The sequence below is a fragment of the Nannospalax galili genome, unplaced genomic scaffold (genome assembly GCF_000622305.1).
Source record: "Nannospalax galili isolate Female #2095 unplaced genomic scaffold, S.galili_v1.0 scaffold339, whole genome shotgun sequence".
Taxonomy (NCBI): Eukaryota; Metazoa; Chordata; class Mammalia; order Rodentia; family Spalacidae; genus Nannospalax; species Nannospalax galili.
In genome coordinates this window covers 431,353-458,664 of record NW_008344185.1, presented here as the reverse complement: position 1 = coordinate 458,664, position 27,312 = coordinate 431,353, and the positions used below count along the sequence as shown (strand labels likewise).

Here is a 27,312-nt window from a genome sequence, read left to right as displayed (position 1 = left end):
GACTACTTCCCACTTCATTTCAGTATTCTTGTAAATATCAAAACTAGAAAGCCAGGCATAGTTATGCACGTCTTTAATCTCAGCACTTGGGGATCAGAGGCAGGTGGTTGAGGCCAGTCTGGTCTACGTAGTGAGTTCCATATTAGCTGTGGCTCTAGAAGATCCTGTCTCAAAAAGAAAAGAAAAACAAAACACTAAATAAAAGACATTATGAGAAACTACAGACCCCTATCTCTTATGAACATAGAGGCAAAACTTCTAAACAGTTTCTTCCCAAACAATCTGGATAAGATGATCAAATTACTCTGATAGATTAACGGTCACTTGGGGATCTGGAGTAGAACAGATGGGAAGGGTTATAGAAAGTTACAAGGGAGCTTTTGAAAATGATGAATGTGTTCGTTGATTATGGTCAGTTCACAGATGTATGCTTATACAAAAATCAGAGTTTTTCGCTTTAAATACATGCAGTTCATCATATACCAACTATACTTTAAAAGCTCCTTTAAAAAAAGAATTTTGCCTCTGTAGTTTTGCCTTCGTGTGTTTAGAATGAAGAGAAACAGTGAAAACGGGACCTTTTGTTCCCAGTAACTTTGAAGGGCTGGCTCTTGCACTGGACAAGTGGCAGGAACCACCCTCGAAGAAGCGGGTGACCCATCCAGGCGTGTTCCTGCAGGGTAGCGTGTCCCCGGAGCCCAGGGACAACGCATGAAACCCGGCCCAGTGTGCCCGTGTGAGCAGAAATACACAAGAGTCCGGAAAGCCCGGCATCTGGAGCCCCCTCCGGTTCTGCACACCTCGCACCCGAGAGCCCGGACGGCAGCAGCAAGCTGGGGCACGGAGGGGCCGGGAGGGCCGGACAGCGCGGCCAGCTCCTCCCCAGGTCGGGCGTGCCCCAGACTTCCACCCGCCTCTCCCGCGCCCTCGTCCTCACGGCGCGGCCAAGCAGCCATGCCAGGTGGCCCGCTGCAGAGCCTGTGGCGGCGATGGTGCCGTTACAAGTACCGCTTCGTCCCTTGGATCGCACTCAACCTAAACAACAACCCAAGGTGAGGACAGAGTGGCGGAACTCCACGACTTTATGTCCCGGCCGAGGACACCTCTAGGCCAGAGGCTAGCGAAGGGCTGAGGCGGGCGGGCCGGGGAGGCTGAGCCTGAGGTGGGCGGAGCCTGGCGCAGACGGAAGGCTGAAGTGGGTGGGCAGAAGAGGCGGAGCCTGAGGTGGGGGAGCCTGAGGCAGGCAAAGGGCTGAGGTGGGTGGGCCGAGAAGGCGGAGCCTAAGGTGGGTGGAACCTGAGGCAGCCAGAGGGATGGGGCGGTCGGCCCATGGAGGCGGAGCCTTAGGCGCGTGCAGTCCAAAGTGGGTAGGTCTGAGGCACGCGAGACCAGGTTAGTAGAGTGGGGACTCGAAGCTGGAAGTGGACGCCGACGCCAGCCTTGGGTGGGCGGGGCCTACGGCCCCTTTCCCAGCAGGCGCCGCGCCGGTGTAGCTCCAGGCTCGGGTACCGAGCTCGCGGTTCTCCTTTGCCAGTCCTCTCTTCCTGGGACGCTGCCGCTAAGCAAGTAGAAACTGAAAAAGACTGACGAGAGTGTGGGCCTTTTCTCATCCAAGTCATAGGTGCCAGAGCTTCGTCAGAAAAGACTAAGGTTATTTTCAAAGCCTCGTTGTGAACTTCTGAGGTGAAACTACCTCAGTTCGGCGAAGAGTTAACAGCTTGGCGTGGCTAAGGCGCCCAAGTGTGCGGGAAGCCCCGAAAAACTGTCGGGTTAATGCCGAGGACAAGCCGGCTGCTGAGGGGTCCCCCAGGTGCTGGGTTTAGTTCAAGACGTGCTGCTGATATGCAGGGAGCCCACACAACGCCCACTAAATAGGCACACGACGGAATTTCATAATGTGAAACCGAGAATTCAGGTGCATCGCTGCCACATCACTGCTGTAGAATTGTGAAGCAAGAGTGGCTTCCTTTTTGTTCAGATGCAAAAGTACTATTAGTACAAAATAGTTGTGGAGGTAAAAGTGATGTAGTCAAAGAAGTTACCAGTCCCTCAAGAGACTATGACAAGGATGTGACTTTACCTTTGAAGCTACACTCCTGTGAGGAAAAGCCCTTAGGAGGATTCTTTTATGCGAGAATATTAAGTAGCTGATGAGGGTTTTGCTGGAAAGCTGAGATGTATTTCTACTTACGACTCTTTCATTTACAGCTTTTAGTACCTTGGGCGAGTTCCCTGACAACGCCAGGCCTCAGTTTCTTTGCAGAAAATGTAGTAGTGTGTTAGTGCTCAACAGCATGTGGGATAGAATGGGCCTTTTCATAAACAGTGGCTACTTATGTGGGCATTGTTGGGAGTTAGGTAACTTCGAACTTCCCTAAAGAAATTTTTTCTTAGTTCTATGCCTTTTCAATACCTGAGAATAATCTTCTAGGTCATTAAGGCCCATGACCCAGAGAGCATCAAGAACACTTTTATCCATTGAAGGGGTAGTGAATGGAAACTTTTCCCATTTTCAGGACTCTTCGATATGTTCCGGAGGAATCCAAAGACAAAATTATCTCAGATGAAGATGTTCTAGGAACATTACTGAAAGTTTTCCAAGCTCTATTCGTAAATGATTTCAATAAACAATCAGATCTCTTGACTATGCTTCCAGAACCTGTTAAATCAAAATATCAACACCTACTGGGATTTGAGCATCATAGGATGAATCTGCTTGAAAACAAATATCAACAGCAAAATATCTCTAAGCCAGAAGACATTCTTTATAATACCTTGTGTTTCAGTGTTGCCCGGGGAACTAGCTCATTGATTTCTGCAGGAAGAGGTGTCTTCGTCACTAAAGGACTGGTACCAAGAGGCACAGTTGTATCTATGTATCCTGGTAACAGCTAAATTAGTACTGTCAAGAATTTCTTATATACCAATAAAGTTCAACAAAATGCGTAGCCCTGTAATCAGAGTAAGGGTTTGAATTGGAAAACCAAGTTTCCCTAGAAAAGACAAAAAAAAAAATTGTAATTTCATAATTAACCTTGTATGTTGTGCCTTAAAAAGTATGCTGGACTATTTGTTTAATTGCATTTTTCTTTCTTTTTTTTTTAATTGCATTTTTCTTAGGCCATCTTTGTGGGACTCACCCAATATTTTTTCCTTCCCTTTGCCAGTGAAAGGAAAAACAGCCTGAGTGTCAGATTCATCTGGTCCCATTTAAGTCTACATTATTCATTAACAAAATGCACTTCTTAAAATATTTTTGTAGCTATCAAATCATATTCTACTGTAAATATACATGTATTTAAATTTATATATTAAATATACATATACATATATTAAATTTATAATTGTAAAGCTGAGCCTAAAATATGCTGTTCATATTACTAAGATAGTCATATTTTGTTCTGCTATGTGGACAGTTGGTTCTGTGCTTTATCAGCCATTAGGAACAAACTCTGTAAAGGGGAAAAGTACCCACAAAAAAACTAATGTTCTAGACAGGAGAAGAAATATTTAAAAGATGTAAGAACATGTATGAAAGTATCATAATAAACCCATCATTTCGTACAACTAATGAACACTAATGAATTATTATTTTTGGTCTTTTTGAGTCAGGGTTTCCCTGTCGCCCCAGCTGACCTGGAACTCACTATGTAGACCAGGCTGGTCTTGAACTCACAGAGATCCACCTCCCAAGTGCTGGGATTAAAACTAATGAATTATTTTAAAGATGGATAAGACAGATTTTTCTTCTTTATGTTGACAAATGTCTTTAATACAGATTTTTATGACTTTTATGTGTTGCTGTCTTTGTCTTGTCAAATAGGTACAGTATATCAGAAGTATGAGCCAATCTTTTTTCAGTCCATTGGAAATCCATTTATTTTTAGGTGTTTGGATGGGGTCCTCATTGATGGAAATGACAAAGGAATATCAAAAGTTGTATACAGGTAAGTACTGTCCATATTCAAAAATTAGTTTTAAGATAAAGAACCACATTTGTCATAATAATTATAACCTAAACATCTGTACTTTAAAAAACATCCGTTTTTTAAACGGATGAGGGTACACTGTTTTTTTAACGGTGTGATGGTACATGTGCAGGGCAGCCAGCGCTACATAGTAAGACTGTCTCAAAACAAATCTATTTAGATGGCTGTTGTATAGTTAGTTGCATGATGGATGAAATTTTTTAAAAAGAAATTGCCCCTAGGATTAATTTTGAATTCCCATTTTAACACATAGAAGAACAGTCCCTTAGCTAATGCTTTCATCTATTTCAGATCTTGCAATGGGAGAGATCAACTTGGCCCTTTAAAAATGAGTGATAGTTCATGGCTAACATCAGAAATTCATAATCCACTGGCTATAGGACAATATGTCAACAATTGTTCAAACAGTAAGTTGGCATCATGGGGCTTTCAACATGAGACACAACAATGGCTAATTCTCCTTCACTACGTGACTAAGTGCCAAAGGCAGTTGAGTAACATCTCAGCTATTCAAAGTACTTCAGTTGCTGTAACTTTATGAGGCAAGATACTACCTTTTGATCATTATTATCTTAGTATTTTTAAAAACAGTTGAAGAGTATTTTGTCAGTGTCTTGATATAGCCTTTCAAGTTAGTCACTAAACTGGTATCCCTTTTTACTGCTAAATTTTATGAGTCACCTATTTAAAGACAACTCCTGTAGGTAAAAGTTTGATACAGTGTGTAGTAAGTAGGCTTTGGTGCTAGGGAAACATGAACTTGAAGCCTAACTCCTTTATTTAGCCAAATGACTTGTTTGGAACCCTTAATTCCTAATATTTAAAAAGTAAGCTATGAAGCTGAACATGGAGGTACATGGGTATGATTCCAGCACCAGGGAGGGTGAGGGAGGAAGACTGGGAGTTCAAGGCCAGTCATGGGGCTACATAAGAAGACCCTGAGCCTGGCACAGTGGCGCATGCCTTTAATCCCAGCACTCGAGAGGCAGAGGCAGGTGGATCTCTATGAGATCGAGGCCAGCCTGGTCTACATAAGAGTTCCAGGCCAGCTTGGGCTACAGGGAGACCCTGTCTAAAGCAAAAAAACAAAAGTGAAACACGTTTACTCTAGAAGTGCCCAGAAAACATTAGTTAATACTTTGAGCATGTTTCAGTAATGTAGAAAACTATGTTAAGTATCATAATTCAGTACTGTTTTTAGTCTCACCCTGTGTCATGGCTTTTTCTCTAAAAATTCGGTGCCTGTTCCTAGACAGAGCAGCTAATGTCTGTTATCAGGAATTTGATGTGCCTGCAGATTTCCCCATAGAACTGAAGCAGTATCTTCCAAACATTGCCTACAGCACTGAAAAACACAGGTTAGTATTTTAAATGAACATTTCCTATATTCTATGTAGAAAAACAAGCTTTGTAGAATTTGGGATACATTTTTCTTTTTAGTAGAAAAAAATGAAGGCTGGGAGGTAGTTCAGTGGTAGGGCATTTGCCTAGTATGTGTGACATTTTTGGGCTTGAATCCCAGGTCTGTTAAAATAAGCACAAGTAACTTGTATTTTTATGTTCATGACACCACCTTAATGTGTTAATATAGGTTTATCTGGAAATAAATTTTCACTTAATAAGCGCAGTCTGCTTATTAGTACCCATTTTTTTCATTGTAGGCAATGAAAAATGTTTTTATAAATATTAGCCTTAAAACTTTTTTCAAGTGAGTCTGTTATTATTTTCCTTTCTATAAAAATCTGCAGACAAGTCTTTTTTTGTTATTTTTGAAACAGCATCTTACATTGTAGCTCAGGCTAGCCTAAATTCAAGATCCTGCGTTAGCCTCCTGAGTGCTAGGATTGCAGACCATTTTCAGCTCAGAATACATATTTATATAATTTCACTGAGTTGCTAACTTTTTATGGAACCTATTAAAATACCCTTTTAAGATGAATATTTTAAAACTTGGACTATTCATTATATTTAAAATTTTATGCCAGATATGATGTGGTCCATGTCTATAAACTTAGCACTTATGTGGTAGAAGCTGGAGGATAAGGAGTTCAAAGTTGCCTTTGGCTACATAACAAGTTCAAGACCAGCCTGAGCTACATGAGACCTTGTCTCAGAAAAACCCCCATAATCACCACCAATATTGATAATCACAAGCTCACTGCCTTTTGTGTATATTCATATGCATCTGTGTTTAACTATTAAGTTTTCTTAGCCATACACTCTGCAGATTGGTGCCACAAGGACCCTGAAGGTGTACATAGAAGTCAGTGTCTTATGTCCGTAAAAAGTGTTTTTAAATTCCAATTAATTTAAAATGTCTTTTTCAAAATATGATATATGTATTTAAAAATGTTAAACTAATTCTTTTTAAAAGACTACAATCCTTTTTTGTAATTCCCATTTTGGAAATGACAGAGATGTTTTCAAAGACGTGGTTGGTTGTATAAACTTGCAGAGTTGTGCTCTTTCAAAAGATTATTCTATAGACACTCCACAATACCTGTGTGAAAGGAACTATTTCCTCATGGAAACAGTACATTAACTGAAAAGCAGGAATGTGACTAGAGCATGATACAGTTATAAAATCCATACTGAGTATATTAAAATGCAAACTTGTACTTGAATTCTTCTACATTTATTTTTCTTTTTCTTCAGCCCACTTCGATGTGTTGTTCTTGTCGCACTTAGGGACATCAAGCAAGGAGAAGAGCTTTTTTCAAACTACTACACAATTGTCAGCTAACTTAGTGAATTAAAAATTCATTTTTCTACTTAGTTGTTCTGTTAATTCTAAACGTTTTTTGTTAATCACTTCTCTGTTCCACCTGAAGAACAAGTATTTTGAGATTTAATTGGAGTAGGGATTTTTTTTAATGTGTTTGTTGATTGGTGTTATATTTGTGTTACAATTTCAAGATAAATATTATTTGCTTGATTACAATTTCAAATTTATAATGCAATTCCAATTTAAATTGGCTTTCACAGTTTATTAAAACTGCTTGAACTTAGCCGGGCATGGTGGTGCACACCTTTAACCCCAGCACATGAAAGGCAGGCAGGCAGATCTCTGTGAGTTCAAGGCCAGCCTGGGGTCTACATAGTGAGTTCCAGGCCAGCTGGGGCTACAGAGAGACCCTGTCTCAAAAAGACAAAAAAAAAAAAAAAAAGAAAAAAAGACTTGAACTTATCATTTCAGGTTTTATTTTGTATACCTCTGTAGATGTTCATGAACTTTTAGCCAAGCATTAGCAATTCTTTTTAATTTTTGTGTGTGCGTACACATGCGTACAAGTATCCGTGGAGGACAGAGGAGGTCAGATCCCCTGGAGCTGAAGTTACAGGCAGTTGTGCCAGATGTGGGGGCTGGGAATTGAACTCTGCTTCTCTGAAAGAGCAAGTGCTTTTAAGCACTGAGGTATGTCTTCAGCCCCAACAATTCTTATAGCACTGCTGATGTGTACAAACTTCTGTAAAATTTTCATTTTTTGAGAATAAAGTTTAAAAAAAAAAACCCTACTATGTTGCCATGAGTAAATTGGTGTTTATGTGTGTAATTTACAAATTGTTACAACTGGATAAAAGGAAAATAGGGTCATCTTCCTGCTTCCTCTATTCATTGAACATTTCCACACCAAGGGAGGCACTACTAAGAAAAAGCACAAGAGGTTGCTTTAGCACAAGAATACTGTTAACACCCATCCAGTTCTCTGTGGACTCTGTGGACTCAGCTGTGTGTGGAGAAGCCAGCCCAGCTGTTGACAAAATTATTGTAATTCAGAGGTGTGGCATATCAGCAAGCCAGCCCAGCTCCATGCAGCTCTGAAGCCACCTGCCCTCGAGGGTTGCTCCTAATGGTTACTTTGATCTCCATCCTCCTGAATCCTGTTCCAAACTTAGGATGATGTCATTTACATGGCTCCTCAATCCTCACAGAACTCTAGGATCAGATTCTTGACTACTTTCACTGCTATGTCACCAGCTTTATTTACCTCAGTCACTGCAATTCCAATAGCTTCCTAATTGGCTTCCGTTTCCACTACTGCCCTTTCAGTGATTAATTTCTTGACACACCCTTAAAACGCTATTGTGTCCACACAGATCTACCATGGGAAGGTCCTGTGGTGCTTTAAAATGATGGCAGGTGGTTCTAGACAAGTAATGAAGGCAGAGGAGTACAGGTGGGGTCTTTTTTGTTTTGTTTTGTTTTTTTCTTTTAATTTTGGTCTTGTATAAAACGCAGGTATCATTTGCAGTCTGGATATTAAGAATGGGAAGTGGCAGCTGGAGAGAGGGCTTGGCAGTTAAGAGTACTGGCTGCTCTTGCAGAGGACCTGGGTTCAATTTCCAGCACCCACATGGCAGCTAACAACTACAGGTTAACTCCAGTTCCAGAGGACCCGATGACCTCTTCGGGCCTCCACAGGCAACACGGGTGCACTTCCTTACATACAAAGCACTCATACACATAATTTTTTTTTAATTAAAAATGAGAACCGGAGAATATTGGAAATTAGGCTAAGTAAGATCTTTGGCTTGAAAAGATGAAGATTTGGGAAAGTTATGACCAGAGGCAACACAATTATGAATATTATAGATAAGTTAGTTGATCATAAATACTAATCTGTTAGGTCTTAATTTCTAATCACATTTCAGTTCTATGCCTTCCTAAAAGACACAATTGTCTAGAACTGTTTGAAATAGATATTCAGTGTTTCCTGAATTAAATGAGAATCTTCACTTTGGGGTTGTTAGAATTTATTCATGGATCAAAAGCTATTATAGAGGATTTAAGAAAACAGTATTTCTCTCAAATTGGTATCGCTTAAGATTAGCTTAGTTTTTTTGGCAAATAGTCACACGAACCAGGAAAAAAAAGGATTTCCAGATTTTTATTTCTGGAACTGTACACCAGGTATTAAAGTACAACAAATACAAAATAATGCTCAAAAAAATCAGTGTTTATGTACAAATATTAAAATCAATGCAACAATAGCAACTTCCTCTTGAACATTTGGATACTAAAACTTGTTCTGATTGTCACTAATTTATCTCATACTCACAGGGTACTTATTTCAAACTGGGACAATTAGAATCACTGGTCATCTAAGAGGAATATTATCTACCATATTTAACAATAAAACTAAGTTTCCCTCCTTTTAGTGAAAAAATTAGGAACTTTTTAAAAAACATAGTAATGTCAATATTTTTATAAATTACTTCAATTTCCATTCGTAGACAATGTGCTTTGAAACTCTGGGAAAACAATCTCCTTGGTGGTCAGGTTCGTTAGTTTACATTCAAAGTTGAAATACTAGACTTTGGTTAAATTAAATAGTATTACTACTCTATTAGGTCTGGCATTCTCAAATATTTATGACCTTCAATTTTAAAAATTAAAAAGGAAACAATTGCACAATTCTTTGACCTAATTGTACAGACTTTAGTATTTTTTAAACAGTATTCTACATCCTTCAAGTAAATTCAGCAGTTGACCATGACAAGAGGAAACTAAACATTTAAGCAGCTAGCACGGGAAAGATGGAAGTACAACTCAGAAAGTAAAGTATTGCTAGAACCACAGCACCAGGTACACTTCGCAATGAAGCCACCGTCCTCTTCGATTCCCTGTACATAGAAGATGGATCAGCCAACACTGCAACTGCTCACCATGAATTTTTGGTTTGTTCGTATGAAAATAATGTGACAAATGAAAAAAGACAACAAAGAATTTATCACAGTTTGCTATAAGAATTGTGCTTAACACTTAATAAAGGCATTGTTTTTTCTTCATATGATTGAAAATCAGAATTTTTATGCTTTCAAACTCAATTCTTTTAATAAACAGTAACAAATTCTCTGTTAAGATATTTAAATGGAGACAGAAAACCCAATAAATCCAGCTTTTGAAAGAAAATTCAATAAATAGCTATTTTACATGAATAAAGTCATAGTGGTACAATTTATGAATGTCACATCAAGCATGCACAAAAATGGTATTATACACGGCAGGAGTAGTCAGAAAATATTGATAGATCTAAAAAGATATGAAGAATTTACACGTATATACAAAAATCTTGCAAATTATTGCCTCATTTGAACAAGGAATTAAAAGTAAACGTTGCCAGCTAGGTAGCACTCTCTAAGAGGCTAACATCAGACTGGCATTTAAAAATCTATTAAAGTAGCTGGAATTTATTTTTCTCTCATATCATTTTCTGGATTTTGGTCAAAAAATCTATTTAAATAACTAAAGTGTCCATTTAACTTGCTGATAATCAAAACTTTAGATAAGAAACACTGTTTCCATCTTCTATCAAGATCCCAGCAATGCATAGATAAACTGAATATATTACTGCATCAGCTAATGAGAATGGGCATGTTCACTTAAGTGTAACTGGTATTAGCATTCAGTCATCTTTGTGTAAATTACCTATACAGACCAGCCACTGTAAACCCAGAGTGAAAATTAAAGATAACAATGGAAGAGTATGCCCAGTATCTTACTAAATTATAGAAAGTATACTGATTTTTAACAAAATAAGGTTTGAAGTTTAGCACAACACAGCAATAAGAAGCTAACAACTTGGATAAAAATATCAGAAAGCAACATAGAGCACAGGCTACCCATTATTTACTGTGTGCATACAGGAATACTAGACTTTAGATGTATAAATTAGAGTCTGATTTTAAGTTATTAATTTAACTACCTTTGTCCTCTGTGCTAAACTAAATTTTATAGTAAATGTGCTACTGCGTAAACACTTCAAAGCAATCTTCATTAAAATGCTGCAAAGAAAAACAAGAATACACATCATCCAAAACTAAGGATGGCATTGCAGTTCACAGTTTGTATAATAAATACCCTCCCTCTCAATCACTAAGACCACTACATCCTATCTACTCATCAGCACAACCTTGAAGCGACCTACACTTACAGGTATTAGCAATGCAGCCAAACATTTAAGTTTTTTTGCAAAGCAACACAACTAGTAAAAATCAAAAATTTTAATTGACGGTGCAAAAAAAAAAGTAATTGTTTTAACTGTACTATAAAAGCAAAGCTTATTATATCCTAACACTGTATTATATATCGTTTGATTTACCTTATAACTTAAAGAAGCAAGTCTAATAGAGCAAAATGGCCAAAGTTTAGGACAATGGCTTCTTATTCACAACACTTGGAATAAAAATAAGAGTTTGAGATGCATGTGAACGTCTATCACTTTTTAAAACTTAAAAGTGGTAACGTACCATTCATTCAGATAGGAACTCACATTTTTCTTGCCAACTGTCCAAGCTAAACAAAATAGCTTAAGTATACTTCAAGGTTCCACATTACGTATAACGTCTAGAAGTCTTTCTAAATAGTAACACTTTGAACTGCAGTGCTACAAACTGAGGAAGTGTCCCAAAATGCAAACCACTGAGTAGCAATTTCCTGGGCTCTACAGACTGTGCCTCTGCAAGTCAATTGCCTCAGAATAAACTAAATTATCAGTGACCAGTATGTTTTTTTAATATTACAATCTTGACAATGGTGGACAAAACCCCTTATGAATACCACATCTTCAAATGCCAAATTTTTAGTCAATAAATGAAATTACACAGAAGTCTCTTGGCAGTAAAATGACCAATTCTGTGTAAGGTAGCCCTGGTCTAGAATTTTGAAACAGGATCCAAGCAAGTCTTCATAATTTGCACACAGTTCCTCATGCTGGCTTCCATAAAGATGGTCTTGCTGTTCTTGTAAACTGAAGTGCTCTAGTTGAATAACATGAGAGAAGTTTCCATTTTTTAAAAAAATCCTTGCATGTTTGTGCAGTTTAAAGAAACCTACCCCTGCTTTTATTAATAAAGAAAATAAAACCAAAAAAATGCTACATTGAGCAGGGATTGGGGTTGGTACCTGTAAACATTGTTATTCCACTGCATCCACTATGGCAAAAGGAATTTACATGAAGAGAAGCCACACCATTCAGTTCAGAACATCGGTGCTGGTTTTGAGCTGGTGGCCTCTGTCTACAGGTTTTAAAACTGGGAGTGAGGGCAGTAGGGAACAGAGCGAAAGGAGGAGGAGGAGGAGGTGGGAAGAGGTATTAGGGGATGAGGAAGAGAAGCAGAGCTTAAAGCTGCACCACAGAGTTCAATCTTAGTTCCCAACTCTGCTGATCATAGTTCATTTCCACATTTATGGATTGAAAAATGAAAATACTCTTGATAAATCAAGATATAGTTCTATACATACTGACATCACTGATGTCATAGTGAAAAAGGTTCAAACTTCCAGTGAAAGACTATGCAAACCTGATAGCTCCCCTCAAGTTTACTGGTACTGGACACCCACTGTCCCTGGGCTTCTCAGTCATGTCACTCTGAATGAAGGGCGGTATGCTGATGCAGAGTGTGGGCACTGATGAATCCATTTGTCTCACTGGCAGACAAACTGCCAAAGTCAGCCACAGAGACAGCCATTTTGGCACTGGTGATATGATGTGTGTGATTTTCAAAGTCTACACCCAAATTATTTACAGAAACCTCATTTATAAAGGATTCAGGGACAGCAATGCCCATTTTCAATCTCTTTGCTGGTCTTTCTGATTCTTCACTGCACACAGGGTTTAGCTCTGAGTGATAAAATCCAGTCTCAAATAAATTAAAACAATCACTTTCTCCATTGCTGGGCAGGGTGAGTAACTCTTCCGTTACAACAGGCACATGATTTACTTGTCCACGGGGTGTGTTTCCCAGTGGAGGAAAGCTATCATCCAAACAATTCACATCTGTGGGGTTGCAGACGGTTGCTACACTGTTGGTCAAAGCTAAAAAAAATGAAAGAAGGTTTAAGTAAGTGATCACTTCATGTGAAACAAATAGGATCCAATTTTGTGCTGTGCAGGACTAAAGAACACAAAACCATCTTCATTTTACCTGTCAAGTCACTGGCAGTGAAAGAGTTGAGAATGTTCAGCTGCTGATCAGGCATAGGCTCAGGCCGGTTAGAAGTTAAGGCTGAAGAATTTACTGTCCCACCTAGAGCTTCTGTTTCATCTACCAGACGATCCATATAGTCCCTGAAAAACATAACAATAATCTTGACTGCACATCACAGTGAAAAATAAAAATCACTGAAGTCCAGCCCACAGTACTTACGTAACTCCAGGGTGATGGTTATATCGTTTCTTTCCAAATTTTGTCTGTTGAGCAAAGTAATCATAACGTTCAGATTTCTTCCACATATAATAGAATGCTACACATTCGGCAACTGTTCTTGTTCTCACCTAATGAAAAAAGTGCAGATTTTAAAAACAAACATATTCCCAACCCAGTTTTTAGCAAGACCCACCAACACTGAAACATCAACCTATAGGTCTTATTTTCTATCTTAATTATGAAATTCTAAACACTTTAATTAGTGAAATGTCTTTACATGTAATAATGAGACATCTTTCAGAAGCACAAGTTGTTTAAAAATACAGTGTATTAGATTATAAAACAAAATATGCATGCATAAATTATTCTGTATGTTTAAAATCTTAAAACAATTGTCATTCTTTACTGTTCTTCACTGAACTCTCACTAGAACTCTGATTACTGCTGGGGTTCTTAACCTGGGAATAGCCAATCCCCAAGGATGGGTCCATGAATGGTTTTCCTTGGGATCTATTAATTCTCCCAAATTATAGACAGATAAAAGGGGCAGAAGTGACAGTCTCAACCAGATCATCAAAGGATTCCATTATCTAAGAGATTAAGAACCTCTTGCAAAAGAATCAACAAATATGATTCTTAGCTCAATAGATTTAACAACTTAAAAAAAAAACAAAACACAAACTTGGCTTTATACCCAAACTAAGGCCCTTCCAACCATCAGTTAATAGCAACAACTTGAGTTCAGATATATAAACAAACTTCTTTATCTCATCCAATAAACACTTTCTTCCCTGATGTATCAGTACCTAACAAAACTGTTTCAGAATGATTCCAGAGTTGTGATATAAGACTACTAAAGAGACAAGCTTTTTAAACCAAGAAATACCGTATACCTTTCAACAAACATCATTAACTATAAGTCTTCTCAGAGAATGCAGGCTTCTTGCAGCCACAGACCTTTTCTGTCTTATTCACTGATGTATCTCTAGTGCCTAAAACAGTATATGGTAAGTGGAAGGGTATAATTGTTTATGGAATAAATGTATTAAGAGTAAATTTCATAAGTTATTGCAAAATAGATGGTTTTATTTCATCTTAAAAGGACAACCCAGACATCTTTGAACATAAACTTCTTTGATTCATACTAAAAACTGCAGCTCATCTATGAGAAAACATCAGGCTTTCTAACATACTAAAAGCATGGAATTTCCAACATAATAATGGACTGTGTAGCTTATGCAGTAAGACTAGAAACAGAGAAAAGGAGAAAAGAATCACTGCCATTCACCAATGACATGATTATCAATGCAGCAGATTCCAAAGAACCAACAAAACTGTAAGTGGCTGGGCCTGGTGGCATAGGTCTGTAGTCCCAGCTAGGTGGGAGGCTCCAGAAGCAGGACGATCTCACATTCAAGGCCTGCTTTGGGTACAGAGTGAAAGTGAGTTCAAGACCAGCAAGCTGGTGAGAACTTGTCTCAAAATGAATACTGAAAAGAGGGTCAGGAATGGATGGTAAAGGGCTTGCCTGGCAAGTAGAAGGCCATAGGTTCAATCCCCAACACTGAAAACAATAAAATGCTAACAAGCAATTACAGCAAGGTTGCAGGATTCAGGATTAAACCACAAAGATGAAGCTCTAGCCAAGTATGGTAGGCAGTACATAAGTATAATCTTAGCACTGAGAAGGCTAAGGCAGGAGCATCACTGTAAATTTGAGGTCAGCCTGGGCTACACAGTGAGAACCAGGCCAACCACATAAGTAGACATTGGCTAAAAAGAAAACAAAACACTAATTATAATAATTCAGAAGTCAATTACTTTCCTGTTCACTAATGAGATGAAATTGAAAATTAAAAACATAATGCTACTTATATTAGCACTCCTCAAAAAAGATCTATGTAAATAAAACTACCAAATGCTGATTAAGAAGGAATTAAAAAATAATTAAATAAATGGAGAGATATTCTATGTTCATGGATAGGAAGACTAGTATGATGCCAATTCTTTCTAAAAATCTAAAGATGCAACTGGACATGGTGGTGGCACACTTTTAATACCAGCAGAGGCAGGCAAATCTCTTTGAGTTCAAGGCCAGCCTGGTCTACACAGTGTGTTCAGGCTAGCTGAGGCTACAGGGAGACCCTGTCTCAGAAAGGCCAAACAAACAAAAACACAAAACAAAAATCCTAATAAAACTCTAGCAGGTAATTTTATGGATACTAGTAACTAATTCTGTATGGAATGCAAAAGACTCAGGAAAAAAAAGACTGAGACTACCTAACTTCAAGACTTCAACGATATAGTAATCAAGATAGTGTGAGCTGGGAATGTAATCCCACCATTCAGGAGGCAGAGGCAGGCAGATTTCTTTGTGTTTGAGGCCAGCCTGGTCTACATAGTGGGTTCCAGGCCAGCCAGCCTGGACTACACAATGACACCCTGTCTCAAGAAAAAAGACTGAAAAAAGATTGCGTGATACTGGGGGCAAACAGGTTAACAGAAGAGTAAAAAAAGCCCAGAAACATAACACCACAAATATACACCCAAACTAACTGATCTATGGCCAAGGAGCATAGCAGTTCAACAGAGGAAGGATAGTCTTTTACACAAATGGTGCTAGTAACACTTGGACATTCACACTCAAAAAATAAAATGAATGACTCTAGACACAAACCTTATATCTTAAGTCTGTAAAGAGTAGCTCAAGCTCACACTAAAATTGAGGAAAAAAAATACAGACTTCCCATATACATATACCTGTTGCTGCTACACATACACAGCTTCCCCTGCTATTAATATCCTGTACTAGAATGGTACACTTGCTAAATATGATAAACTTCCTATGTCACTGCCACCCAAAGTCCAGAGTTACCATTAGGGGTCATGCTTGATGCTGTATGCTTGGTGGCTTGTGACATGTATTCACCATTACAGTATCAGACTGAACAGTTTCACTATTTATCGATACCGCCTTTCTGCCTAACAACCAGTGATCTTATCTGTAGTTTTGATTTTTCCATAATGCCATGTTGTTGGAATCATATAGTATGCAGGTAGCCTTTTTGAATTAGCTTCTTTCATTCAGTTATAAAATTTTAAGATATTCCTGTGTCTTTTTGTATTTGAAGGCTTGTTCTTTTTAGTGATAAATAATATTTTGTTGTCTGGACTGTCACCAGATTATGTATTTACTTCAAAGGAGATACTGATTCCAAGTTTTGAGAATGTAGCTACTCTTAAAATCTGTGTGCAGGTTTCTGTGTGAACAGTTTTCCAACCCATCCGGATAAATATCATGGAGTAGGACTGCTAAATCATTCAGTAAAATATTTAGTAATTCAGTTACCCAAAGTGGTAGTTCCCTTTTATGTTGACACTAGCAACAAATGGAGTTCCTGTTGCTCCACATCCCTACGTGTAATTTGAAGTTGGGAGTGATTAAGATATATTTTTAGGGGGCTGGAGAGATGGCTCAGCAGTTAAGAACACTGGTTGTTCTTGCAGAAGACCCAGGTTCGAATCCCAGCACCCACATGACAGCTGGCAACTGTCCATAACTCCAGTCTCAGGGGATCTGACAGCCTCTTCTGACCTCTGCGGGCATTGCACGAAACCGGTGTGCTGACCTACATGCAAGCAATACACGCATACACATAAAATAAAAATAATAAAAATTTTTTTAAAGATATTTTGTTTTTAGTAGTACTCTCTCTCTCTCTCATATTTCTCCTTGGTTTTTTTTTTTTGTAACGTCAGTCCTCATCACTCAATACAAACCTCAACATTCAAACAGTTTGGAAAAAGCAAAAGTCAAGAAAAAGTAGAGTAAAGCTTCCTGAAAAATATAGTGACTTCATTTGCTATATTTGAATATGGTAACTAAATCATGTCAAAAGACAGGAGAATGGACTTTTGGCCATCCCATAAGCAAATTCTAATCATGTTCAGAGTAGAAATGCTATTAGCAGGGAACATTAACAAACTGCTCCTTTTTTTCCAAAATCCAAATGACAAATCATTGCTTATATTCACTTTAACTAGTAAGCAATTTCTCCATACTAATTACCTTATTTTTCTGAATAAGATGAAAATCTTTTCCATACAGCATGAGTGCATGTTCAAAACTTCGGCATTCTTCTTCTGTCCATGCTGTCATTCCTTCTAAAAAACAAGAATGTCACGGCCTCACAGCTCTTCTCTGTTAATCACTGGTTTATCTTCAGTATGTTTTCCCCACAGAAGGCCACAAACTCACTCTTCTCTCATACATGTATGTACATACATATGCACCACAAGCAAATGCATACACATACCTGTTCTGTACACGGGGTATTTCAGATATTACCAAAGTACACATACTAGCAATTTAGAATATAAAACATAAACATCTTTTGTTTTCTGCATTGTGGAACAAGGATTTAATGGTGATTTTTTAAAAAACATAGTTGCTTTTCTACTTCTTAGACACTTTTTTTTCTGTGTGTGCACAGATGCATGCAGAGGCCAGAGGTCAACTTCGGGTGTTTTCCCTCAGGACCTGTTCACTGTGCTTTTGTTTTTTTCTTCTTTCTGAGACAGGGTCTCAGACCAAATGGCCTTGATCTCAGAGATCTGTCTGCCTCTGCTTCCCCAGTGCTGGATTACAGGTATGTTCCACCACACTAAGCTTGCCCGATGTTTGTAATTTTTTTTGATTTATGATTTTTTACTGTATGTGTATGAGTGTTATGTCTGCATGTATGTAGGTGTATCCATGTAGTACAGTGCCTGCAGAAGACAGAAGGGTGTCAGATCCCCTGGAACTGGGGTTAAAGGATGATCATTAGCTATCATGCAGGTGCTGGAATTTAAACCTGGGTCTTCTGCAAGAGCAGTCAGTGCTCTTAACTGCTGAGCCACCTCTCTAGCCCCCTGACCATGTTTCTTAAGATTCATAAACAGCTGGGTGTGATCATGCATGCCTTTAATCCCAGGCAGAGGCAAGTGGATCTCTGTGAGATCAAGGCCAACCTGGTCTACATAGCAAGTTCTAGGCCAGCGGGGGATACAGAGAGACTATGCCTTAAAAAGACCAATGGGGCTGGAGAGATGGCTCAGTGGTTAAGAACACTAGTTGTTCTTGCACAAGACCTGGGTTTGAATCCCAGCACCCACATGGCAGCTAATAACTGTCTGTAACTCCAGTTCCAGGGGATCCAACAGCCTCTTCTGTTCTCTGTGGGCATTGCACGACATGGGTGCACTTACCTACATGCAGGCAATACACACATACACATAAAATAAAAATAATAAATAAAATATTAAAAAAAGACCAAAAAAGAAAAATCATAAACAAAGCACTATAAAATTTTATTATTACATGTTCACTAAATTTGTTTCAATAAACTCCATGGAATAATAAACATCTTTTTTCCTTGTCATCAGGCTTGACAGCAAGTGCCTTTACCTGCCAAACCATTTTGCTAGTCCTTTTCTTTTTTTCTTAACCCAAATGTCTTTTTTATTTTCTGACTTAAATAAAAACAACTAAAAGATTCCCAAGTTAGGCATGGTGGTATACACCTTTAATCCCAGTACTCGGGAGGCAGAGGCAGGCGGATCTCTGTAAGACTGAGGCCAGCCTGGTGTACATAGTGAGTTCCAGGCCAGCTAGTCTACAGGGAAACCCTGCCTTTTAAAAAAAGTCCCCAGTTTTTTTTCAATGAGACCATAAAAATCATTCTTCTAATTATTTTGGATATAATATCATTTCTAGGGTTTGCTTTGTTCTGTAACTATTTCTTCTACAAAGTAGAGATGACAGGGGGCAACTAATTTGTATTTGAACAGTCTCTGGTACGTCTAAAAACAGAAAGCAAGAAAAGGAAATAATTATTTCCTGTGAAAGTGAACACAGATCTTAGAAAAATGTTACAGGCTTTCTCTGTCCCTTACAGTACTTGCTTATCCTCGTTTGCATCCCTGTTTCTTGTCTTTTTCTAATCCAAGTATTTCTTACCTTGAGATGCCTTTCCATTGCAGCAGTACCTTTCCAGTGCTTCTGTTATATTGTGGTTACACTTGAGAAGTTCATATAATGCCTAAGAGGTCAAGAGAGAAAGAACTCCATTCAATAAAAATTACCAACAGGTCTTATCTAACAGCATTCTAAGACACAGGTAACTGTAAGAGTCTTGACAAATACTGCTAAAATGCTTTCTAATATCATGACATTTGAGCATATTTGCCTAGGCATTTAGCTTCTACATCCATCCTTCAAACTAACTCTAGTATTTCATGAGTTCAGCTTTGTGTGTGATATATGGTGCACATACAGGTGTTTGCATGATTCATCCATACATCTGCACAGCCCTGAGGTTGATGTCAGGTGTCTTACTGGATTATTCTGCACATTTTTTCAAACAGGTTCTCTCACTGGACCTGGAGGTCATCCATTAGCAAGACTGGCTGGCCACCAAGCCCCAGGGATCATCCTATCTCCATCTCCCAATGCACTGCCATGCCAGCATTTTTTGTTTGGTTATTTTTGGCTTTTTGAGACAGGGTCTCCCTATAGCCCCAGCTAGTCTGGAACTTGACCAGGCTCCAGACCTGGATCTCACAGAGATCTATCTATCTGCCTCTGCCTCCCAAGTGCTGGGATTAAAGGCATGTGCCACTACACTGACCCCTTTTTTGTTTTTTAAAAGTGAGTGCTGGGGACCCAACCTCAGGCTTTCATTCTTTATTTACCCATTGAGCTGTCTACCACCTAGTTTACTCATTCTCACCCAAAAGACACCTATGAGCATCATTCTTGACTTTTTCAATTGCTGGGCATTTTCACTAGGAAAATTCACTTATTTTATTTTTGGGGTTTTACTGAAATAAGATCTCATGTAGCCCCAGATGGCCTCTAGCTCATACTGTAGCCAAGGCTGATCTTGAACTGATTTTCTTGCCTCTTCTTCCTAAGTGCTGTGATTTCAAGCATGCACTACCACACCCAGCTAAATCTCATAATTTATGACAATTTTTGTAGTTGGAAAAATTACAACTATTGTCTGTCTCTTGATGTCATTTCTACCCTGCTTGTCAGCATTTTAATAAAAGGGAGCAGCAGAAGGCCTATAGCAGAAGCACTGACACTTCAGTGACTCAATCTCACAATAGGCTCAGTTATTTCCACTTACTACAAAAAAGTATTATTTCAATCAATTTCTTCCTATTAAAAATATTTGAAATTTTGAATCTAATAAATGGCATTAGACAGGATTCAACTGAGTTAAATAATAAGCACCTTGTATATGTAGTAAATCTCTGTAAAGGTAGGAATGGCTCAGCATTAGAAAAGTGCTGAATATATTAAAAACCATTCAACAGCTGCTATAAAAACCCCTGATAAATCAATATCCATTTCTAATACAAGACAGAAACTGTAATAGTTATAAACAGAGAGATACTGTTTTGCCATAATAAAGGTCCCATATTAAGCCAAATGCCAACATTATTCTTAATGTGAAAAGATAGATGTGTTCCTTCCACCACAAGCAGGTCCTAAATCACTATTACTTCCAAATGTCTCTGGGACTTACAGCTAACTCATCAAGACATAGAGCATGAATGAGATTCAGCAATGTTGAGAAATAAAGGATGATTAAATAATGACTTTAAACTCAAAAGCCATAAATGTATAATGCCAACTGAAATAACAATTAAAAAAAAAATACTAGAAAACCAAGAAGCCAAACAAATCACTATAGTTTCAACAGTTGCAGATAAAATAAATCTAAAATTTTTTCAAATAAAAGATATTGTGGCTTAGGGAGATGGCTCAGTCAATAAAATGCTTGTCTCACAAGCATAAAGACCTGACTTTAGCCCTTTAGTACCCACATAAAAGGCCAGCACAGGAAGATCCCTGAGGCTTATTAGCCAGCCAGTCTAGCCCAATCAATGAGTTCCAGGTTAAGTAGGAGACCCTGTTTCAAAGAACGTGACTAGGCACGATGGTGCATACCTTTATTCCCAACACTTGGGATTCAAAGCAGGCAGAGCTTTCAAGTTTGAGGCCAGCATGGTCTACATATCGAGTTCCAGGTCAGCCAGGGCTACATAGTTTCAAATAAGGGTGATGATGATATGGTGGTGGTAGTGAACAATCAAGGAGGAAACAAAGATCAAACCTTTGGCCTACACACACACACACACACACACACACACACACACACACGCACGCACGCACAAACACACACAAACTTCTGAGAAAAAGGTATCTAATTCATACTTAAGAACTATTTGAAATTAAATATTTGAAGTTAAGCTAGTTGGTATGGGTGATATTCCAACAAAAAATGAAGTATACCTGTTCATTGTCCCTTGTGTGTGCTCCTGAAGAAATTCTATCTATTGCTTTTTCATGTCCAGTTCGTAATGAGGTCTCAACAAGATACTCCTTAACTTTACTCTCCAAAACCACATCAGGACGCCACAGTAACTGGTCTTCATTTTCATACACTGATAAAGAAAATCACATTAATACATTAAAAATAGTGAACACATTAAAAACAGTACAGAGTGTGCCTCCTGTTTGTTGACAGCAGTTACACATACTGGGATAAGTAAAAATGTCAGACGAGTAGTCTTTCACCGGCATGAAAACAAAACAAAACTGGTTTTTTTTTGTTTTTTTTTGTCTTTTTGAGACAGGGTCTCCTTGTAGCCCCAGCTGTCCTGGAACTCACTATGTAGACCAGGCTGGCCTCAAACTCACAAAGATCCACCTGCCTCTGCCTCCCAAGTGCTGGGATTAAAGGCTTGCGCCACCATGCCCGGCAAAACAAAATTTTTAACTTTACTATCTGGGTTCCAATGGTGAGAGCAAGGACCTATTTTGGTAAATTCATTTGCTGATCATCTAGAAGGTTTCTATGTCTAGCCCATATTAGTATACTATACTACTGCAGGAAGAACCTGTTAAATTATCTAATAATCTCTTTGGAATTTTCTCCTCAGTTCTACAAATGACTATGAAATTTCCAGAGACTAAAATTGCAAACACGACAAAAACAAAACCAAAATATCAGATAATAACCAATGCCTGACAAAGTCATATTTTCCCTTTACTTCTATCAAAAGTGAATTTTTATTTAAAGGAGAAAGCAGATTAATAGTCTTCCTAGGGAAGCTTTGGAAAGAAGGGCAAACAGTAAGAGAAGTAGACTTTCTAAAGTCCCTTAATGACTGATGCATTATAAATGGATGAAATGTCATTAAAACAAGGTACGTATTTTATTGACATATTCTACCATCTTACTCAAAGCTTCAATTATTGACACTTTAGTACATACCAGGACCATAAATGCTTTGTTTTCCATCATGTAAGATAAGTACTGTTGGTAGGAAAGTTAAGATGCAGACCTACGAAGCATTAAGACTGACTTTTTCTAGAATAGAGGATAGATCAGTATGTAGCCCACTAAAGTCTAATTTTATTTTTATAGAAGTTTCTGGAACTAGTTTCTTTCCTTTGCTCATAAATGAAGTAGATAAAATAGTCTGGGCTAGTTCCTGAAAATATGCAGGAGGTACACCTACCCTCTTAATTTGCAGAATGGGGAGGGAATACTTCTGCTACATTTGGCCAAAGGACGTATGGCCAACTTCACATCCAGGGAGGGATGTAGCATGTGAGTGTGGGTATGCAGTTGGTATGGCTGAAGACCATCAGCTCTTGCCTGCTTCCCTGATACAAGTATCTTCCTTAGGTTGAAAGTAGTTTAGGAAAATGGTGCTGCTAGTGGCTGCCAACACTAATGGCCCCTGGGTAAGCAGCCCTCTAGCTTTTAAGTGGGGGGTAATATAGCATGGAAGAAAGGAAGAAAGATGGGTTTGGGTAGTTTTTGCCCTTGTGACTTCCAAGGGATGAGCTAACTCATTTGGGAAAAGACCCAATACCTGTTGAAATATTCCAAATCTTGACTCTCAAGGTTAGGAAAGCACACCTGCATTTTTAATAGCCTATCTGCTCCAAACTCTCAGAACCAAATAGAGATGGAATCTACTAAAAATGAGAAAATCCTGTACATATATAGTAGTTACGGTCAATGCAGAAGAACCCTTACACTCACCCTCCTGCTCTTTCAGAGGCAGGACAAAATAATTTCTCTGAGTCTCTTTTTTCCTAAGACTTTTCTTTCCAAAAGATTGTTTGTAACATCCTCATGACTTCAGGTGATGAGATTTAATCCATGTCTCCTGAGGCAGAAGCAGGCCAGCATGAAGCTCCTGAGGAGGCTCTTGCTATCTGAACAGGTACTGAGCACACAGCCTAGGAAGCACTGTGGGTCAGGGTTCTGTGTCATGATTACTATTTTTCATTTTGTCTTTTTGAAACAGGGTCTTGTGTATGTATCCTACCCAAGATGCCCTGAATTCTTGATTCTCCTGCTCTAGGCTCCTGAGTACTTGGATAATAGGCAGGTACTACAAGGCCCAGCTTCAGGATTACTTTTGATATGTTGTTTTTCCAAAGTCAGGCCTACATATCTTGATTCTGGAAGCTCCTCTGATGCTCAATCTATCTTTATATTGCCTGGGTGGGTATATAATCAGATATTTAAATCAACACATTAAATGGTAGTTTGGCCTACCAAACATTTGTCAAAATCAAGTTTGCTTTACCTTTTTCATTACCAGTGTACTCGCCAAGATAAGGAGGGATCTCTGCCTGATACTGTAAACCGATCATTATTTCCTACAGGAAAATTTAGAGATAAAAGCAACATTATAAAAATATAAACACAAGAAAAAAAAATCCCAATCATTAAACTGTTTTTATAAATCAAAAGAAACTTCATCTCAAACAATAAAATTATTATAAACTGCTTCATAAATGTTTCTGTAAACATTTTATTTTTAATTGGGGGGGGTATGCGCACATGAGTACAGATGCCTGCAGGATGTAGGACCCCCCCCACCGCCCCCCAGAGCTGGAGTTACAAGCAGTTGTGAGCCAACTGATGTGGTGCTGGGAGCTGAATTCCAGTCCTCTGCAGGAAGTAGTATGTGCTCTTAACTGCTGAGCCATCTCTCCAGTACTCAGAAATGTTTTTTAAAGGCATTTAGTCCAAATGTTCTACTAGATTATGATAGTAATTCAACTTTTACCTTTCTCAAATCTTCAGGTGAGTTACCACTGTCTGTTTCAACATCTTCAATCTCTGATTCCTTATCACCATCACATGTGGTATTTGCTTAAAAGTAGAAAATTCAAAAAGCTTTTATAGCACCTAAGAGAATGTTCTTTGTATTTTACAAACCTGTTGAATAAATGAGATTCACCTAATTCTCATTAAATCTGTACTATTTTCAAAACCAACAGTTGTCAAATGAAAAAATATTGAAAACTCTATAGTGTCTCAGAGTATATATTATCCTTGTAATTATTATAGCAAACCACTATCTTAGAAGTAAAAGGAAACAGTTTTCATCACCTGAGAAGGGAGTAAAGCACTGGAATTCTCAGTGGGCTAATCAGAAGGGGCTGCATTCAGATAGCTAAGTGAGTCCATCAAGTGTTCTTTTGCACACTTATAGATTACTAACTCAACAGTCTTAACCATAAAAGTATCTTTAAAAAAGAAGTGAGATTGCAAATAAGCATTTATTTCAGTTTAAAACCTTTTTAGCATTATTAGTAAATATTAAAGGGTAACACTAGAACTAAATAAAAAAAAGAATCACTAAAAACAAAAATATTTTTTGAGCACTGTTAACTTTTCAAAACAGTTAAACAGGACCTTATAATAAATCCAAAAAATAAAATCTATAACGTTTTGTGGCTGAACTAAGATAGGTTACCACAGCGAAACGAGAGCCTTAGGAAAGAAATCAAGCAGCCTTGCCAAACTAAGTCAATGTTTCTATTTTAACAGCAAATGAGTTCACCCCATCACAGTAAGAAATAATATAATCTTGTTTAGATTATGGTAATATTTTATTTAACTATGTAAAAAATTTAGAATTGTGCTGGATAGCTATCGTGTCTACTTGACACACCTGGGTTCAGGGAGCCTCAATTGGGGAATTGCCTCCATTGGACTGGCCTGTGGCCATGTCCGCGGGGCATTTTCTTGATTGTTGAGTGATGTGGGAGGGCCCAGCCCACTGTGGGTAGTGCCACACCTGGGCAGATGGGCCTGTGTTGGATAAGGGAGAAAGCTGAGCAGGGGCCAGGGGAGCAAGCCAGTAAGCAGCGTTCCTCCATGGCTGTGCTCCAGCTCCTGCTTCCAGGTTCCTGCCCTGAGTTCCTACCTTGGGCTCCCGGATGAACTGCGACCTGGGAGATATAAGCCAAATAAACCCTTTCCTCCCCAAGTTGGTATTGGTCGGACTGTTTTGTCACAGCAATGGAGACACAAACTAAGATAAGAATATTCTCGCTACTCAGAAGAGGGAAATGTCCTCAAGTCTGTGGAATCCTTGCTAATGTCAATAGGTAGGGGTTGGGTTTCTTACATCGTAAAGGCCTAGGGAAGAAATCTGAAGTTTCATGAGAAGTCACGGATGGTGTCAGATCATCTGCAGAAGACTGGGTTTCCTCATCATCCCCTGACAATAGGTCTTTTGCTATTTCCTCCTGCAAGAGTTAGAAATGATCACATATATTGGTTAAGAGAAATGCTTTCTTCATTTTTATAACACAGAATGTAATTAAGAACTACTTCATGCCTTTTTAGTTTTGAAAGTTTAAAGTTCTATAATTTACTTCATGTACATAAGTATTTAATAACTTTTAACATTTAATCATATGCTTTAATCATATGCTATTTTTAATTTTTAATGACTTACCAAATAAGAATAATAAAATACAATTATACACTTAAATTGTCAAGAACTTATTGGAAGCTGCATACCATTTTCTGTGAATTTATAGAAAAAATATCTGTTCTAGCATAGTGGTATATGTTTATAGTTCCAGATCTGGAGGCTGAGGAAGGGGAATTACATGAGTCTAGGAGTTCATGGTCAGCCTGGGCAACAGAGACAATATCTCAAAACAAAAACAACAACAAAAAATATGACGTCTAAGTGGTTAACAATTATATTCACTTTTTGTCAACAGAGTAAAGAAAACTTTAAAAATCTCTCCAAATGCTACTCTTTCAATTGTTTTAAAAAGTCCAATTAACCAAGAATTCTGCCTGGTGATATAGCTTAATAAGTAGCACATATGAATATTTATTAAGTGTACTGGTACATAGTTGGTACTCAATATTGAATGATTACTGAAAAGGGGGACACAGTAACTCACAGAAAGTGTATGCTCGTTAGCTTTAGTCAACAATACAAACTAGAGTCACTTGAGAAGGAATCTCAAAATTGACCTGTGGCCATGACTGTGAGGCATTTTCTTAATTGCTGTTGAAGGAACCAGCCCACTGTGGGTGGTGCCATCCCTGGGCAGGTGGGCCTGGGCCATATAAGAAAAGTAGCCTAGCCAAATGGTGAGCCTAGCAAGCCAGGAGGAGCAAGTCAGTAAGCAGCGTTCCTCCATGGTCACTGCTTCAGTTCCGGCCTCCAGGCTCCTACCTTGAGGTCCTGCTCTGACTTCTCTCAGTGATGGATTATGACTTGAGAGTTATAAGCTGAAATAAACCCTTTCTTCCTCAAGTTACTCTTGATCAGTGTTTCATCACAGCAACAGAAAACAAACTAGGACTAAGAGGTTCCAAGATGTGGATTCCTCTCCCTGCCTAAGATCTGAAAGGCAAAGAAAGCCTCTCTCAGAGATCCCAGGCAGAGCCAAGGCTTCAAGATTCTGCTCAGCAGGAAGAAAGCCTTCACACAACTAGCCCATGTTAGAGACAGGGTCCCCTATGGCCTTGGCTGCTGCGGCCACTATCACTCTCAGAGTCCAGAAAACAGAACCCTGTGCCTAAGCCAACTTGGTTTGTGGGCTTCTGAGATTTGTTAATGTATTCATGTGTTTACAAAAGAAATTAAGTCAAAAGACTGTTTAGGTAAACAGAAAACTACTAGAGAAGTTATTATTAGTCTTAAAGCAGTATAATCAAAGCCAAACAATGTTCAATTAGTCTCCAAAATAATATGAACCTTTTATTTCAGAATTATAAAATGCTTTAAGCAAAAGAAACTCTGATAAAACTAGCCATTGACAATGGATCCT

At 38.5% G+C, this 27,312-nt stretch overlaps 2 protein-coding genes across 4 annotated transcripts in view; one reads left to right on the top strand and one right to left on the bottom strand.

The window, feature by feature from the left end:
• Positions 1-848: 848 nt before the first annotated feature.
• Positions 849-7,549, top strand: Setd9 (SET domain containing 9). Its single transcript, XM_008840379.3, has 6 exons — positions 849-1,052; positions 2,517-2,884; positions 3,824-3,947; positions 4,281-4,396; positions 5,242-5,347; positions 6,645-7,549. Exons 1-6 carry the CDS (start codon positions 955-957, stop codon positions 6,730-6,732), a joined length of 900 nt encoding a protein of 299 aa, XP_008838601.1. The 5' UTR covers positions 849-954; the 3' UTR covers positions 6,733-7,549.
• A 1,312-nt stretch (positions 7,550-8,861) lies between these two features.
• Positions 8,862-27,312, bottom strand: part of Mier3 (MIER family member 3) — a 31,151-nt gene continuing 12,700 nt past the window's right edge. For 2 of the 3 annotated variants that reach the window (XM_008840378.3, XM_029567056.1), the window contains 9 exons: positions 25,641-25,761; positions 24,291-24,376; positions 23,805-23,877; positions 21,487-21,638; positions 19,141-19,222; positions 17,209-17,303; positions 13,140-13,267; positions 12,918-13,060; positions 8,862-12,808 (listed from right to left, as the gene is read on the bottom strand). In XM_008840378.3, coding sequence (XP_008838600.1) covers positions 12,357-12,808; positions 12,918-13,060; positions 13,140-13,267; positions 17,209-17,303; positions 19,141-19,222; positions 21,487-21,638; positions 23,805-23,877; positions 24,291-24,376; positions 25,641-25,761 — 1,332 coding nt within the window. In that variant the 3' untranslated portion in view covers positions 8,862-12,356. The remainder of the gene's footprint in view (positions 12,809-12,917; positions 13,061-13,139; positions 13,268-17,208; positions 17,304-19,140; positions 19,223-21,486; positions 21,639-23,804; positions 23,878-24,290; positions 24,377-25,640; positions 25,762-27,312) is intronic. The other variant, XM_017799954.2, reaches the window with a different exon arrangement.

Coding starts and splice junctions, on each gene's coding strand:
- Setd9 (XM_008840379.3), top strand. CDS start 955: ATGCCAGGTGGCCCGCTGCAGAGCCTGTGGCGGCGATGGTGCCGTTAC. Junction 1,053..2,516: donor AACCTAAACAACAACCCAAG/GTGAGGACAGAG, acceptor TCCCATTTTCAG/GACTCTTCGATATGTTCCGG. Junction 2,885..3,823: donor AGTTGTATCTATGTATCCTG/GTAACAGCTAAA, acceptor CTTGTCAAATAG/GTACAGTATATCAGAAGTAT.